The following is an 18,499-nucleotide window of genomic DNA, read 5'->3' as shown; positions in this document are numbered from 1 at the left end:
CTTAAACATTTTGCAGGTTTACAAAGGCAATTCTGGCTTCGGTTCAGAATGAGCCATGGCACCAGAAAGAATGCTGCTGCCCTTTGCAGGGTAATGTGGTCATCATTTACAGTCTTGAGGTCTTCCTTATAAAAAGTAAGCCACTGTGTGTTGTCAGAGGACAACTAGTCAAGCGAGGAAAACACAAGATATTTCTCTAAACACAAAACGAGGAATTATACAATGCAGTTTGGATTTATATATCGTCTAAATGCTACCACATTTACACACAATATAAAGATTCTGCAAATAAAGTGTGGGCATGTTTATTGTTATAGATGTACATAAACAGTGGACATGTTAATTTATAGAGAGATAGTCAGGCAAGGGAAAAAAAGGTCTTGAGCCTGGACTTGAGCAGGGCCAGGGAGTCAACAGCACGGATGGTTAGTGGAAGAGAATTCCAGGCGGTGCCGGTAACATTGGAGAATGGGAGGCCTCATGTATCTATGTTCAACTTATTTCGCACCGTATGTAGCCAACCGTGTTGGTTAACAGAGGGCTTCAACAGAACGCCTTGGTTGCTTGAGTGTTCATTTTACTATCTTGTTTTCAGAATATTTTAACTTCACTTTGCATATAAAAACACATAATCGCGTCCCTTGGGGCCGTTCATAAATGACGTCACGCGATTTTGGACGATTTTTGACCCCTCCCCCCTCATCACACGGCGTCACAAAAAGTCAGACCCCCCCCTCAAATATGACGTCACAAAGCTCTGCCCCCCCCCCCAAAACCACATTTCCATTTTGAAAATAAAACATGCTTCAAATCGCTTTAAACTACTGTATTGTCATTGTAGTGCGTATTTAATGTGGAGCTGCACTCTGGTGTTGGAGGAAAAACATTTATAAAAAAGTATATTTAATTAAGTAGAACGTGTTGTCTATATTTATTTAAAGTTGCGAATTTTGATGTAACGTCACATTTCTCACCGGCCCCTTAATTGTTATTGCAACTTTCAATACGCATATTATATATTAAAAAGACTCAATATTATTGTTTCATTTTCAATAAGTATATCTTGATCCAATAGAGAGAGAACCTTTTAAAGTTATAAACACACGGTGGGGTCTCAGCTCATCAGCTGTGGTATCTCTAACGATCATTCACACCCTGCATGCCATCTCATTAGCTTATTCCTCAGAAGAAGTCTGGTGTGAACATAAGTGAAGAGTCTTGTGAAGTGAAGAGCCTTCCTTGCCTTCGTGTCGTTGTCTATCAGCTGATGATTTCTTTCCTGACTGCTAAGCATCTTAAGATGACTTATAAAATGTGCTTTCTCTGTCACATGCATATTCTATAGTGTAGTATACTAAAGCCTAATGTTCTGATTTACACATAAATTGAATGTATAAAAATTATATCCATGTGCAGTGTTTTATAAAAATTTGAATGGATCATAGAATAATTAATGTGAACATACACCAGAACACTGGAATACTGAGCAGTTACACAATTATGGCATTAACAATTTTAATTTACTGGAAATAGCATCTTAAAGAAACTGCATCTCATGACACTTGACAAGTGTGGAGGCTACCTTCGTGAGGCCTGTGGTGAACGGGGTGTAGAGCAAGGCAGAGAAATGTGGAAGAGGAGTGAAACTCCAGAGTGAAGTCACGAAGTAAGAGACTGAAGGCCAGAACCAAGAAAGTGCCAAGGCAACCTCAGTGCCTCTCACAAACTAGTGTGGTCCTCGGACAGTGTCAGGATATTAAATGTATACATACTCTACATTAAATTTCGATTTAAAGCTTTCGTGACTGCAGGGATTCATCTTCTTGGTTCTTTCGGTAAAGTCACGTAGAAGGGAAATAATAAAATAATAAAAGTAAAACATAATAAAATAATTATTTTGTTATGTTTTATTATTTTTAAAGCCACGTATAAGGTAAATAATAAAATAATAAACATTATAAAATTATTATTTTATTAGGTTTATTTTTTATTATTTTATTATTTCCCTTCTACAAAAATAAAACATAATAAAGTATTTATTTTATGTTTTATTTTTATTATTTTATTATTTCCCTTCTACGTGACTTTACCGAAGGAACCAAGAAGACTCTACATTGTTTTATTGTAGTGCTAATGTCTCTACTTCCAATATGTTCATTCAGTGACTGGCAAAAACTGTAATTTATAATGTATTTAATAGTAGTACTGTAGATTAATTTCCAGCTCTTGTTAATCCACTGCAGGGTGAACACATTTCTATGTCATCATGGTCATAGGGGTTGTTTGACCATACTTTACCATGCTGGTTCGTGTCAGTTGTTGAGAGCAGAGGCCTAGGACTGCTTCAGATATCACTCCACACTGGTGTTAACTGTGGTTTGGAATCAAACTTGGGTAACCATGTTGAGAGCTCAGTATGCTAGAATACAATAAACATTAAGGGTAGGGCAATTAGGATGATAAAATTAAACAAATTAGCAATACCCTACATTATTCAAGTAGCCTATATACCATGTAATGTCATTAACATGTGGAGTATGTTAGTATCTAGAATGTTTTTAGGGAGTTATATAATCCAAGAGAGAAACATCAAATATAGCTGAACACAAGTAGCATCAGCTATGGCTGGTTTACACCCTTTTGTGTCAACAAAAACAAAACCATGTGTGTAGAGAAACTTGGATTTTTGAGACCTGGTTTAGGTTTAACTTGCTTTTTAATGGTGTGAATCTGGAAACCAACACTGCCAAATACCACAGGCTTCTGAAGGAGGTGTGATTAAACAACTGTGTGCTAATGAACCCACTTTCTTATTATCCAAGGAAGTGGCAAGATGCTAACATGAAAGACATAGTAATGGGGCTAACAGTGTTTTGCCTGTAATTATGTTTTCTATGATTAATAACAAATATAATTTGTTTTCACAATCGTCAGCAAATATGGATATATAAATATTTAGGACCGGAAACTGGGAATTTATAATGGCAATGAGCGTTGTCCACATCACGCAGACTATGACGGGCCTACATAGTAAATTGAACGAGCTAAGTGATGCCCCCCCGATTGTAGTGGACAAAAACAAAACGACATTGCGCAGTAGAAAATACTTTTAGGTCAAATGTTGTGCTTAACACAAAACGTACATTTAAACCACTAACTAACCAGGGTGCCATTGTGTGCTCCAGTTAATTTTACAGGCCTCCTGATGTTTAGTGTTGAAGGTGGAGAGGACTTGTTATTGCAAGCACTCACGGATTTGCCCACAACTGCTTACAATCAGGTCCCCTCATGTTGATTGAAATTGAAAAGATACGGTTGCACAACATGCTCTTTTATTTAAAAAAAATTGGATACTCAATAAAATACTTAGCATTAAGAAACCACTTAAAATGTCAATACTTTCAAAAAAGTGTTACGTCAACATCGTCAACAGTTGAATCTCATTAACATTCACAGAAATAAGGAAATATTACAATTCTTATTATGCATAAACCCAGCTAATCTATTACTGTATAATTTGTTTAAAATGACTGATAATATGACCTTTTGTACCTTTAATTTTTATAAAACTGAAAGAAGTATTCAAACAGACTATCAATAATGTTTTTTTTTATTATAAAGTAATGTATTGCATATACAGTAATTTGCTAAAGTGTGTGGACAATTTTTACATATGAGCAAGGCAATTACCAATTAAAGATTTTAAAAATACAATACTGTCTACATCTCTACATAGGTAAATACCTATTTAGGTATATTGTTTTTGCGAGTAACATTACTACTTAACATACTCTACAAATAATATACAAATAAGACCACTATTAATATTGGACATAAGCAATATCAATGTATCTTCATTGAAGCAGAAGCTGCCCATTCTGTACACATTACACAGGTGCACATGTGGAACAATAATCACAGGTGTAAGACGTGCAATTCAGTCTTCAAACCTGGAAAATGTGTCTACATTGATGACAGCCCACTTCATATTAATGCATGTTTTTATGCTTTATGCCAAGTTTTCGCAGGAAGGGACGATGTTACTCTGTAATGCCAGTTTATCAAAGCCATCGTGGATGAGCAGCACCTCTAATGGAGACATTGATAACGATGTCAAAAGATAAAACGCATACACTGCCTTATTACTGTACTGTAAATAGTGCTACTATATTATGTGCAGGGATGTGCCTAAGCAAATAAAATAAAGTGTAATCATAACGCACAAGCCCATTTCTTGTGCATTAAAACACCATGTATGTACTGTATTTTCCGTTCTACAGAGTTAAAATGTTCTCTAAGTACTTTAAAGAACACAAGGAAATAATTTCAATGAAGTGAAATTACAAATGAAACCAGTTTAATATATTATGTTATTACAATACCCCCCTCTTCTGCCTCTGATTTCTGCACCTGATGGGTTCAGTGATGGACGTCGTCTTGCTCTATTTAAGACCGGAAGCAGGTGGATTGCTTCACTATTCTGGCAAATCGCCCGATGATGCTGGATGTAATTACCAGTGAAACATCGTACTCAAATTGTGAATATTGTGGATTTACTCTCCAACACACCGGTGGGCTGAAGTGGTAACTAATTGGCGCGTTTTGTTTACGTGACAAATCCCTTACTGATTGGTTGTGTCGGGTGGTGGAGGGTTACGACACATTTATACTTACGCGATCTAACCCAAACACATTTAGTATGAACAAATGATACCCTTTAGTGGCTAGTATTGCACTGCTGAATATCGAGTGTTATTCCTTAAATTAAGGCACTAGTCAGAGAAAGCTTGGCCATAGCTGACAAAAAAGCTCATTTTTTTAAGTGCACCCAATCGTGTGGGGATGAACGTGAGCCAGCACATTCTCACGTACTGTAGGCTGGTCAACATGTGATGGTGCTCATTACTGTGTGCCGGTATACTTTAAATCTGGCTACGGTATGCAGATTCCACACCATGAGATTCACATTTTCATCCATGGCGAGATTGGAAAGTCAGACGCACTGGAAAATACCACACCCACACCCAGACCCATGACACAGCTTAAGTTGCAGTGTCAGAGTCAGGGTTTTTTTTCTCTCTCTCACTATAATGCACAGCACAAGCTATGGCAAGGACTGCGATTAGTGATTGTATAACTCAACATTTAAGAAGACATATCCTATATAAGGTACTAGTGGGCAGCCCATCCTATGGATAGTGACATGACTTGACCATTACCCACTTGGTTCAACCAGGTTTTGTCTTTTTTATGCTGAATTGTACAATGCAATATCTATGGAAGCAGGTTAAAATACTTCATCAGGTTATTTATTTGACTAATAATGGATCAAATTTAGAGAATTATTATACAACTGAATTTTTTTTTAATTATATGCTGTATTTGCACATTTTCAATAATACTGAACAGTTATAGGCTTTTATAAACTCAAATTTAGTTTTCCAGAAGCACCCTAGCCTGTTCTCGTCCACCGATGAGCAAAACAAGGTCGCAAGACAATGTAAGATATTTGTTGGAGTGACACAGCTGGAAAACATATCGGGGGATGTAAGCCCAGGGGTCATTAGAGGTGGCCCGGGACCACATTGATGAATGAAGAGGCAGACAATAAAGAATAGGATGGAGTGCTTTCAGAAAATTTAATTTTATAATGAAAAAAATCACAGCAAGACGCTCAAAAAAGAAATATCTTCATGTAACACAAATGAATACAAGTCAATAAGAAAGAAAATAAAAAGAACACATTCACTGTGTAGTGTTGTTTTATCTGAGCAGGTGAGACAAGAATCCCGTGGATGCATTTCCTGGAGAGACCGTGTTAGATTGACTTTGGTTAAATATGGCCATTTCCACCTCCATTTGCTGTAGCTCCTCCTGTTGCAGAACTTCAAAACCTTCAGCGTTATCCTCCTCATCTGTCTCACAGGTCTGCGTTGACGCTTTGTCCATCTTTGACTCGGAGGGGGTGATCTGCTGGGAGATGCTGTGGGTATCTGTAGACTCCTCAGCAGAGCTGGGCAGCTGCTCCGGGTCTGCAGCAGGACTACATAATGGTGGAGCCTCCTCCAGGGCGGAGGACAGAAGCTCAGAGAGGTCAGGTGCAGTGGACAGCAGCAGAGAATCTTCAACACTAAGGTATGAGTGTCCATGTCTGCTGAATGCCTCTGTGCTTGTGACACAGTAGCTGTCATTTTCCTTGGCTGCAGCCCCTATCTCTGACCCATCCACGTAATGCTGCATTTCTGACACTCCCTCCATAGTGGAACCTGCGTAATTAGATGGCAAAGGAATGTTGGGGGTTAATTCAGTAATCTCAGCATAGTGGATGATGCATCCTTCGGAGATAATGGGTCCATATTTGCTCACATTGCTCTTTATATTCGCTGAAGAGCCTAAAAGTTGGGAATTATTTACCATCCGGCCATGAGCCTCATCCATGTTAGTAAATGGAGCTTCTGCAGGATGAAAAACATTTCCTGACTGCTCACCAGTAAGGCTGAGTGGAGAAACAAGCGACATGGTAGCCAAGTCTGACGTTGTGTAGTTATCTTGGTCAGCATGACAGACATTGCTGTGAATGCTATATTCAAAACTTGGCACAGAACTAATGCTGTCCCTATTGAAACTGCAGACTGGCTCTTGCTTGGTATCCTTTTCTGTAGAATATTTGTGGGGTTTCAGCTTACAAGGCTCATGAGGTAATTTTTCTTGACTGGCTTTAGAAGTATTTTTAAAAACTAATTCTGTTACCGCTTTATTATGTTGTTCCTCTCCAAGAAAAGCATCTGGTTTTCTTATTTCCGTGCAGATTATTTGATTGGCTTCTTTAAATGAATCTTCTGAATTCGGCTGCTGCTCTTGTTCAACCTCTGAGCTGGATTCCTCAGTGGACGTTGAATCTTCAAATGTAGCACCTTCCTAGAAAAGTAAATACTCAACATGTATTCATTGATATTTGAATTGATCATTATTTCTTCACAGATTAAAAAAACAAATCTTCATATATTTTCGAAAGCAAAGTATAGGTGCATTTAAATGCATAAACTATGCAGTATTAATTTCCTAATTTAATCTATAAAACAACATATTTTTAGTCTTCGAGTCACCCATAAGCAATATAAAGTCACAAATACAATTACGGTGTTATATTTTATGAATACAGGACCATGTAAAGTGTCTTATATTAGGGAAATACTATACAAACATGTACACCTGCATTTGATTTAAAAATGTAATGTATGCTGGGTTAGTGTGGTATAGTTTCTCCTGCTGGAAATGTATTGGTGTAAAACATCCACCGTAAAACAATTTCCTGTAAAATATATAAGCGTTACATATTTATTTTTATACTACACTATGCTTATCATATAAACAAAGGAAAGGAAAGTTATCTTAGCTGGCAGGTCACAATTGAAGTTAATGTATAACATTTTTGTTACATAATTCCCTAGACGTGAAAGGATGTTTTTGCCAAACAAACTACATGGGTCTTTGTGCGTGGTGCCTTGGGTGGTACCTGTGAGTGGGTGGTTTCTTTGGCTGCACCATCTTCGGCTGCCGTGAGTGTGTCACTGGGCCGCTGAGCGATGCTTGGTCTGCTTCCATGGGGAGCTTGCGCAAGGAGGACTGTCCAAGCCTTTCGAATGGCCTCGTTGTGGTTGACAAACTGCCAGATCAGTGTACCTACCACTGCACAAATAACAGGACACCATTAAACATGATTATTGCATTCCCTGTATTTTAAGCTGGTAAATGCACGCGTATATGAACATTTAAGACCAAAGGGAAATGCTAATAAAATTGCTCACAAGCATATAACTGTATACCAGACTCCTAATACATTATTCACCTTCAATACGCCATACCGTTTTTGAAACTAAAATGTGACTTAGATTTTATCAGGACATTGTACACCACCCAGAGGCGTAGCTAGGGGGGGGGGGGCAGGGGGGTACATATGTCCCCGGGCGCCAAGGTAAAGGGGCGCCAAAATGAGGCTTACAACGTCACATTATAACTTATTGCGGCGGGCGCGGCAGCCTGAAACTACTGCACAAATCTATACCTCAACCTAAAAGTTTATATATCCCGCCACACACAGTCTACATGTCATGTAATTACATTTTGGTATGTGATTAAACGGGGGAGGCGCCAATTGTATAGTTCGTCCCCGGGCGCAAAATATCCTAGCTACGTCACTGACACCACCATCACTAACCATTTAGATAACTCTCATGTAACAAATCATTATTGTACTCTTTAAAATAGATATGCTTTTGATGATGTACAACAATCGTTATGCAACATTAACCTTTCAATCAGTGAAGGTGTTTATAATTGTGGAGTATTGTTGAGTTCATACAATAATAAAAGGACATACAGACAGAGAGTGAGATCAGAGTTCCAGGAACAGCATGGCCCACAATCGCCAGCCCCGCACAGCATGCACAGAACTGTATGTGGGATCATCAAAACAAAAACAAAGTTGATGTTACAGAAGCCAAATACACGACTATACTCCGTATAGTAGGGCCTCTCTTTTGTTTCCATGTAAATGTATGTCTATTTATTTAGTTTAAATTCGAATGCCATTTCACCATATATCAGAATTGTAAAAGTAAAGTAAAACGCAAAGCTGGCGTATATGAATGTGTAGTGGTGTGGGGTTAAACTCTGCCACTTTACCTTAGCAGGATGCTGTCTGCGGAAGCGAGTCAGGGTCAGCCACGAGTCATTCAGGCCCCCACAGAGCTCAGACAAGCTCAGCTGCTTTGACAAAACCACCACCCAACTGCATAATCAAATTAACAAATTAGTTTATGCTTACACATAAAGGCACCTCCACATATGAGAGGTGTAAGTCACAAAAAATAACCAATGCATTAACATGATTTTGAAAGCACACATTTTACATATTCCTCTTGCACTTCTTTATCCAGAAAAGCCCCACTGAGTCTCGAGGCCACATTTCAGGAGAGTCCTGCTAAATTATCACAGTAGGGGGCGATGATTGCTGTGTTCCCAAATTTAGTCGTTTGTGGATATATATTTATTTGGACCATGACGCCAGCACACAATGAGCTACTGCTCTTCACACGACGTCACGGGATCTTTAACGTCCACTGTGAGACGGTACATATGTGATGGTTAATACACCTACAGTATTAACCAGGGTCCCCTGCTGGATTCGAACTCCGAGCCTCTGTAAGAAACGGTGAATGTGCTATCCCAAGGCCATGTCAGCACCCCATATTAGCCTACCAAGCTCAAAGTGGAAAAATTAAAAGACCCTTCAAGATCAACATATCATCATGGCCAAAGCCAGCAATGCATTAGAACGAGCCCTATCGTGACTCGGGCATTCACCATTCACCCATTTGTTACCAGTTTCCTCTCCGATAAAAGTGACCATTTACGTCAAAATATCTGAAACCACAAAACAGTAAAACACAGCAATAGTTCTAATCTGTGATCAAAAACGTGTCTGTAGGGGAGATACGTAGAATATATAATTATTTTGCAGTACATCAGAGTTCTCTACTTTGTAGACTAATATGTACTGAATTGTATAACATTTTACCAGGAACGTTACGTGAAGTTGTGCTGATGAATGCATTCGATTCATGAGCTTTTATTGAATGGATCTCTTTCACAAGACAATTATGTTTGACATTTAATTGTAAAGAAATCCAGTCATTAAAAATCACCAATGTCTAGCGAAGTAAAGCATCAGGAAATTACATGTCACAGCGATTTATTTTGTACATGGGCCGGTGGGAGTCTGCTGGTGAGAGATTCAGAACACTTAAACAAGTTACCGATTTATGACCAAGAAAGTTAGGATTCAAGCCCATCAGAGACACCAACATTTGTTAAGGAGGGTACTGCTAAGTTTTCATAGTAGCAGGCAATGAAGGGGACCATGTCTTTGAAGGTTGTCGGACAACCTGGGTAGCTCCAGGAGGAGAGGCTTGCAGGTGGAGGCAGCTATGCTGGCTTCAGCCTGGGGAGTCTTTTGGCATCTTATATTTTGAGAGTTTTATTACAAATATATGTTCTAAGCCCTTGAAAAATGATCTAATTTGTCTATATTTATCGCTGTTAAATTTTGCATTACATTTTATAAATGCCAAAACATCAGTGTTAATATAAATGTGATTTTTGCAAAAATCTTATTTTCATATTAAAGATGATCGAATTACTTCCACTTGTTGTGTTCACATTGAATGTTTATTTTAGTTGCATAATGCAACTCAAATATTTGTTGTGTTCACATTGTCAAATGCTATCCTATTGTGCTGCAATCAGGACAGAATACTCAATGTTTACAAAAACAAAAAGTAAACAACTAGTTTCTTTGTAGAATTCAATAAACGCAACTTACTTAAAATGAATGAAGACATTGATTATAATTATTAGTGTTGTGAGCCATGGCTACAGTATACATTGACCGCTAGCATTCACATCATTGGAATTCCGTGACCGCTCGTATTGGTTTTCTCCTGTGTCACATGGCACAACCATGTGAGCTCTTGTGTCACTGGAGGGTGTGTGCGCGTGTCGGGGGTGTGGCAAACATTTCCACATGTGTACAGTAAATAAATTACTAAAAAAGGTCACGCGGAGCCAAATGTTTGGGTGCTTACCAGCCAAGTGGCTACTGTGAGTGCACATCAACAAGGTGGCGTCTCAAGGCTTGCATCCACATGAAGACTTTTATGTAAAACACACCATGGCTGTTGTTGTTGTATGCGTGTTTTGCCGGAACTAATGATCAACTATAAATCCCCTTTATCCATAATTACCGAATTATGTTAAAACAAGAAGTAATATCCCATTAATGTGGGTTACTTTTGGGGATGTAAAAAACTCCACACTTGCTTTTACTACCTTCCATATTCCAGTATTATATTTAAATAGCTATGAGGATAAAAAGGTTGGTTGTAACATGAGTTATCACCAGAACATTTAATTTGGCCAGAAGGAAATTATATAAGATAAATGTAAACACATCAATAAATATATAAAAATAGCATGTGCCCTATCATAAATGTGAAAAAGTCAACACGCCCCCCCCCACCCCCCGTGTGCTGATCTCCATACGTGGCCCTCTGAGCCAGACGTACCAATTCTACATTTCCATGGTGGGGGCAAGTCGTTTCGTAAAGTAGTGGTCACTTGATCAATCCTGGGATGTGATCTCATCACCTTTCGATTGTCAAGTATTCTAATCATCGCACCGAATGGCCTGGTACCACATTTATTATTCATTGTCAGTATACAGTGGTGCCTCGAGATGGACTGTATATGTGGCACGGAATGAATAATGAAGGATGATTCAAACACCGTGTGTACTTCTAGATACTATTAACATTGCCGCTCACCATGTTGTTGCTCGTCTTTTTGAATGCCCAATTTAGATTTTTTTTAAACAATTGCGGAGCCAGTAAGTTGGCAACACGGTTTAATTGAATACAAAGATCAATGATCACCCAACTTCAGGATCCACATTCTTTCCGTTTAGTTTTTTTTACTGAGGCCTATTTATGTGGCCGTGTCAATAACCACTGAGGGGTTTGAAAATTGTCATTCGAAAATACCAAAATAACAGTGGGTGTGTTTATTGTGCACTTTGTACGCATGAGTGACACACCAGATGTGCTCTTTGGAGGCTACATTGATAATAGCAGCTGTGTGTACGTGCACGCCCTGACATGTCCCTCTACCAGGCTATAAACAGCTCAGATGCCATTAATAGTTCCAAGTATATGAGTTTGACATTAAAGACAAATCACATGAAGACATTTTCTCGTGATATTTCAAATTAATGTATCTATAAATGTCAACTGATGGTGTCTAATGGTTGTGAGAGTTGATATATTCCACGATTTAGACAAGAAAATATTGTTTTACTGGACTGTACTAGCAGTGAAAGCTATACAGAGTAGTGTGCGAGTTCTATTTCTTCCAGGTAGAGAGGAATACACCAGAACATATCTGGCAGGGACTTGTTCAAGTCGGTATCTGACCTCTGTCAACTATGTTCTTACCTCGCCATCCTTATGAGTACGGCTTGATCGTTATAAACGCACTCGGTCACAATTCTAGTTGAAAAGTTCCCAAATCAACCTGATTACAATGTATTTCCTGGTGTGCCCTTATGCGTTAGATAAAACAGTATGTATTACTTATTTACAGTACCTAGTATATACATTACATACATTGGTGTATTGTTACAATGGAAATATTTTTACCACAAGAAAACTGAAACCCTAAGACATGTAGACTACAGTATAGTGCCGTGTTTCCTTTTAAAATTTATTAGTTCTAAGAAAAGAAGAGAACGCTCATTTGAATGTGAACACAACAAATATTTTAGTTGCATCATGCAGTGCCAGCTTTTCAAGTGGAAGTAATTCGATGATCTTTAATATGAAAATAAGATTTTTGCAAACATCACATTTCTATTAACACTGATGTTTTGGCATTTATAAAAATGTAATGCAAATTTATCAGCGATAAATATAGACAAATGAAATCATTTTCAAGGACTTAGAACAGATAGGAATATTTTAATGTTATTGCTAATTGTTTATATACATTCATAATGTATTTCACGTGTAAAAAAAACATGATTATTATGAGAATAGGTTTTCCCCTTTTTCTGGCAACAAAACAGGTGTTAAGATGTTAAAACACCAAACTGAAACCTTTTACAAGGAATCATGTCTGAATTAACCATAATACTTGTGGTCAGAATGCAAACAAAAAACGTACTCTGATAATATATGCATGTATTTGAAACTGATTGGTCCACACCAGAGACAGCTTTCTTTTGAGCCTAGTCTCAAACGGTGTTAGACCAGAGGACGCCAAAAGGCGTGTTTTGTTGTCAGAAAAAAGGGGAAACCCTATTCTCATATTTTGGTACTGGCAAAGGAGGTCCCATGATGATTATTATGGCAAAATAAATTGTATGTTTATTTTGTCATACGGCTTGTTTTTGTAATTGCAATCCTTAATTTTATGAATGCAACAATAGCAATTACTCAACTTTTGAAGTTCAGGTTTTGATACAGGGTTTTCATAAAGTGATATTTTAAATATGAACAAATCTGATCTTTCTGTTTTATGGTGTTCTCATGACAAGCAGTACATCTTGTAGGGAATGTGTATTGTTCCCCTTAAGTTACTAGTACCCTGGTGTGTATGCGGTGAAGGAAATGTGTCCTTTAAGTCACGTGTGGTTTAGCACTGCATTTATTCCCCACATAAGTAAATCCGGGTTCACACAACCTCCGTTAAAACTAACACCGCTGTGGAAGCAAGCGTGCCAATTGCTGTCATATTTGGGTTATATTTAAAATCTATCTTTGTCAAGTGGTTTATTTGTGTCCTCCTGTGTTAAGGCTTGGCAACTAGGTAAAACACGCCTCGTGTGCCATGACCTTAGCATTTTGTGCTTATCATAGTTTCAGAGGGAAATAGAGTAGCCGATCACAGCTCTTGACAATTTAGTGTGATGTGTAATTGCATGATAAAGATGGATACTTTTAGATTTGAAGCTTTCGTGAGTGCAAGGATTCATACTCTTAGTTTTTTCGGTAAAGTCACGTAGGTAAAAAAATGATACAGCAAATCTGGCTGTGACGGTCCCACCTGATGACTTTACCGAAAAAACTAAGAGTATGGATACTTTTATAGGTGTTAACTTGGTTTACATGCCAAACTGCAGGGCCTCTCCTATATTTTCATTTTTTCCTAGGTAGGAAAGAGTGCTAATCCGAGATCATTAGTGTATTGGTTACATGCATAAATAGGGTCAACTTGACATTTAAGTGAGTGGGGCAGATAGAGATGAAATCCCTTTCTCGGAAGGTTTTCCTGCATATGACAGTGTGGAACAGTGACTTTAACACCCTCTGTTGGTTGTACAACCTGTTAAAAACAAGCGGTCATGTTCAGTCAACAATCAGTGTCTGCGTAATCTGGGCATGTGACTTTTAGTGTTGTTAGCCAGCAGCTATTATGGTCTCTCAGTAACAAAAGCACGTGATCGTGAAAGGCAGAGTTTCAGAATTTAAAAATAAAAAAGATATAGTTCACGAATATTATTTTCAGTGCCCTTTAATTGTTTATCCCAAAAAGTGCACAGCAAGTTCACGAAACAATGTGATTGATCTGTTATAGGTAAACAGCTGCAAAACACAACGGAGTACAATACAATTGATGTGTTCATACAAAGGACAGTTTTTGAAGGTTTACTTGGGCCAAAATTATGAAATAAAGAGGCGAACGAAAGCAAGCTGGAGTGCTATTGAAAAACTGTAATTGAAAGATTAAAGCAAAATACCATTGTGCCTGAATATAACAGTTTTCAATCAGTGCATATTACCTGCTATGGCATTTCAATCAGAAACAAGGACACTGACATAGAATAAGTTTGCAAAGACGCATGGTGAAGTTCATGCTTGGAATCACACTAGACAGAAAAATGAACTAATGAATCAGAGAAGATGTGCGAGTTACATATATCATATTGAATTATTCAGGAAGTGGGGCATGGACAGGGCAGATCGCTAGAAGTGATGATGGCTGGTGGTCAAGACGAACAAAGGATTTACGGCAACACACCTAAGATGACCCCTAAAGTGGAGATAGATCAACACATTAGCTGGATGGATTCTACTGCGAGACAGCGAGAGACGGCAAAGGCCTGGGAGGTCTTCATCCAGTATTGGATAGATCATGTCTCAATGGTAAACAAATTTGTAAGGGGATATGAAACACGTTTTCGATTTTCTACTAGTTCTTTTGTGACGAAACCAATTTGTCTATTAAGCTCATTCGTATGCAAACAAACTACTGCCTTTCAGAGGGTATTTCCGATTCCAGAACATAATAACATTATCAAGGGTCAATCATTACATTTAATTCACGCTGTTAATATTGTACATGTAAATTGTGCACAATTGTTAAATAAGCACAATTAGGTGTAATGCTTCAGTTGTAACTGTCAACCAAGGAAATAACGTTGCCAAACACGTTTGTCGGCATCACTGATACCTATCTATGAATTGGTCATATTATAACCAGGTGTATTGTGCTTTGTGATCTTACCTTGGCAGCTGGCCACAGCTGTTGCTGGCGTGCATGGTGTGTCAGTCCTGCTTTGGGCAGATTGTCCTCCTGTTCCACAAACGCCGGTATGGTTTAGTGAGTGTACAGCTCTCTCTCTCTTACTCCAGCACTCTCGTCAGTCTGGTGAAATGATGCAAACGCCACTAGCTTGGCAGATTCTCTATTGGAGGAAGTCTGTAAGAGAGGGGGCGTCATAGCCTTTTATTGGCTGGCCCTGGGATGAGTCACTGGGCACATGGCCTGTGCAGTGTTTATAAATAACTGCAGCAACTCATTCTCGAAAATAACATTGTATGAATTTTTTTTGATTTTCACATCAACACACAACACTGCTGATGTACCATGTACCTAGTGAGGATCCCTGTAATCTCATATCTGTGTACTTGTTTTTACCAAACACCAACTGAAACTTTTCGCAAGTCATTGTTTAAGGAACGTCTGCTCTCTATTTGTGTTTTATAATACATTCTAATGTTGTTGACATACTGCAATATGTTTTAAAGATATTAAGACTATGAAAACATGAGGTTGAAATATATCTCCTCTAAATTCCTAAACACAAATTAAAGAGACAACCTCATTAATAAAAATCGTGCCATTTTAATATTGATAAGAATACAATGCAATTTTATAATGAAAAAAAAGACAAAGTTCTAAGAAAATCGATAAGTAAACCTGACATCAAAACAACTCTTATCGTGCAGAAAATGTAACTTATGTTTGTTTTAACGTATGAAAATTGTATTATATCAGACAATACTTTACTATAACATTATGCCAACTACATTTTGGGTCAATGCTGCTGTGCAGTTTACACACAAGTGAAATCTGAAATCCCAGAAGGGTTTGGAAGAATGTTCCAGCATCAAGTATCAAGGCCCTTCCTGGAAATTAAAATGAAATGCAATCAAGTGTGATAGGGTTTCAACTTGGGAAATTAACCACTTTGGCTGTTCAGTACCAAGGGTTAGCGGCAGATCTAACTTATAATTAGAGTTGTACTGGTAATCGCATGCAAAACGGGTAACGAAACGGTTTGCCACACATGTAGAAATTAACACAAAATGTTTAGTTTTTCAACTGCGAAACGAGGTGAGCTACCGTGACCTCCGAACTTGCAATCCCATTGTTTCAACTGCGCGGCAGTTGAAACAATGGGGAACGTTTCTTACATCCCATGCCCGCCTCTATAAAATGATGCACCACGGTGTGTGATGGGATAAAGTGTGGGTAAGCCCACCTCTTACAATTAAGATGTCTGGTCTGCGTTGAAGAGTAGCCCAAATAGAACTTCCTTGAGTGCGAGGCACTTCTGCCAGCAGTTGTGTGAGCAAGCAATTGCAGAGCTGCACCATTAACCTTTAACTGAAAAACGAGGACAAATGTGTAATGCGAGCAGGGACAGGGTCACGTGAGTGTGGGCGGAGTCAGGGTCACGTGAGGAGGAGGAGGAGTTAGGGTCACGTGAGGGGGAGGATATAAGGGGAGAACCGGAAGGGGATCGGGAGTGGAGACAGGATAGAGAAGGGAGAGGCCACGCGGAGTGCTGGTGAGGAGTGGCGCAATTGCCACGAGGCTGGAGTCATGGCACCGTCGGCCAGCGGTGTTCGTGGGGCAGCGGGGGTGTCTGCAGAGTGTGCGGGAGCACACGAAGCAGCAGGGTGGCTGCGGAGTGTGCGGAGCACACGGGCAGCGGTGTGGCTGCAGAGAGAGAGCGGAGGACTCAGACGACGTGCGGAGGCACGAGGCGGAGAAGGTGCGAGTCCGAGTGGAGACATCGCGGGGTGCGAGCAAGAACCCAAATAAAGGACACGGAGAACAACATCGCCTGAGAGTCCTTTATTACAAATGTATCATGTTGTGACTTAGGCCGCCGTGCCATTCGTACGCTTGTGTTGTGTGCCAACCAGTGCATTCATTACTAAACTTCCACTGAAAACGTTTATTGGTTCCTTACTTTTGTCACTGGTAAATCGGTTCTGAAAACGGTTATTAGTTTATTGCCACTGCTTAATGCCCCTACTTAGTTACACGACGATGTGAATTTGTAAATAATCTATAATGTAACTGCATCTCAAGCTAGATGGTGGGCAAATATAAATGGCAATGGTCAGATGAATTCAGATTTCCAAAAGCACTCCAACATTCTCTTATCTGCCGAAATAATGGATCTCAACAGTGTACATAATACTCTTTGGTTCTTTCGGTAAAGTCACGTAGTTAGAAATAAAATAACCATGGAGAAACAACCCCCTGAGAAGCCAATCAAAACCATAATGTTACCATACATAGCAGGTGTTACCAAAAATATTTCAAAAATCTTAATCACAAGATCCAGGTCCAATTTAATACAGTACACAAAATCCGTGATCTAATCCCATCTGTGAAGGATGTCATTCCTGACATGCAATATCCTGGAGTTTACAAACTGATTTGTTCCTGTGGTAGCAATTACATTGGGGAAACGAAATGACATGTCTTGGACCGTGTTCGCGAACACAAGGCAGATCTGAAACATGGCAAAACCAATACCTCTGCCGTGGCTGACCATTGTTATAACGCTGTGGGCTTGCATGATATTGTATTTTCCGAGACCAAGGTACTCTGCAAACCTTTGGGCTACTATCAAAGGTTTGTTCATGAAGCCATTCAGATATATAACAGATACATAACTTCAACCGAGAAGATGGATACAAATTGAGCAATCATTGGAAGGATGTTATTAGCCAGGTAAAACCTTAACTGTTTATGGTTGTTTCCATCATATCTGCCGGGTACTAATCTATTTTCCGAGTTTATTATTCTTTTTGCTCTTTTCCCTTTTTCTTTCTTTTCTCCTGCATCCCCAGCTTTCCCAGCCTCCCACTTTCAGCCCCGCCCACTTCCACTCCCGGCCTCACGTCCTCTCTCCCCTTAGCACTTACGCAGTGCCCCCCCTACCCCACCCCCCTCTTTCTCCCCCCTTGCTCCTCCCCCCTTTCTTACCTATATAACCTCTTGCCACGGCAGCTCTCTTGTCCACTTCAGCATTTTTTTTCTTGCTGTGGTTGTCACACCTGATGACGATTGCTTGTGTTGCAATCGAAACGTCGTGATTTTTTATTTTATTTCATTTCTAACTACGTGACTAAACCGAAATAACCAAAGAGTATGGATTCCTGCAGTCACGAAAGCTTCAAATCAAGCGTGTACATAATATGAAATAACATTTTAAAAGGGGATAAGTAAGCACAGTCATTGCATCACTCCGCTGCTGGATGACGGCCTCTTCCCGCATCGTGCTGCTGATAATAATTTTGTATGGCAAATGAAGAGCAACGAGTAAAAGAGATATTCAGCCATTCAATGTCTTTTTCTG

The 18,499-nt window shown here is 39.1% G+C and overlaps 1 protein-coding gene across 1 annotated transcript; it reads right to left on the bottom strand.

Annotated features, from left to right (window-relative positions):
* Positions 1–3,276: 3,276 nt before the first annotated feature.
* LOC133345108 (reticulophagy regulator 2-like) lies at positions 3,277–15,297 on the bottom strand. Its single transcript, XM_061555588.1, has 5 exons — positions 15,121–15,297; positions 8,686–8,791; positions 8,381–8,453; positions 7,517–7,689; positions 3,277–6,918 (listed from the first exon to the last, which is right to left on the bottom strand). Exons 1-5 carry the CDS (start codon positions 15,153–15,155, stop codon positions 5,764–5,766), a joined length of 1,542 nt encoding a protein of 513 aa, XP_061411572.1. The 5' UTR covers positions 15,156–15,297; the 3' UTR covers positions 3,277–5,763.
* Between the last annotated feature and the right edge of the window lie 3,202 nt (positions 15,298–18,499).

This window comes from Lethenteron reissneri, chromosome 21 (genome assembly GCF_015708825.2).
Source record: "Lethenteron reissneri isolate LAM-NWPU_2019-01 chromosome 21, ASM1570882v1, whole genome shotgun sequence".
Classification (NCBI taxonomy): Eukaryota; Metazoa; Chordata; class Hyperoartia; order Petromyzontiformes; family Petromyzontidae; genus Lethenteron; species Lethenteron reissneri.
The sequence above is the reverse complement of the archived record's forward strand: the minus strand, read 5'-3'. Positions and strand labels throughout refer to the sequence as shown.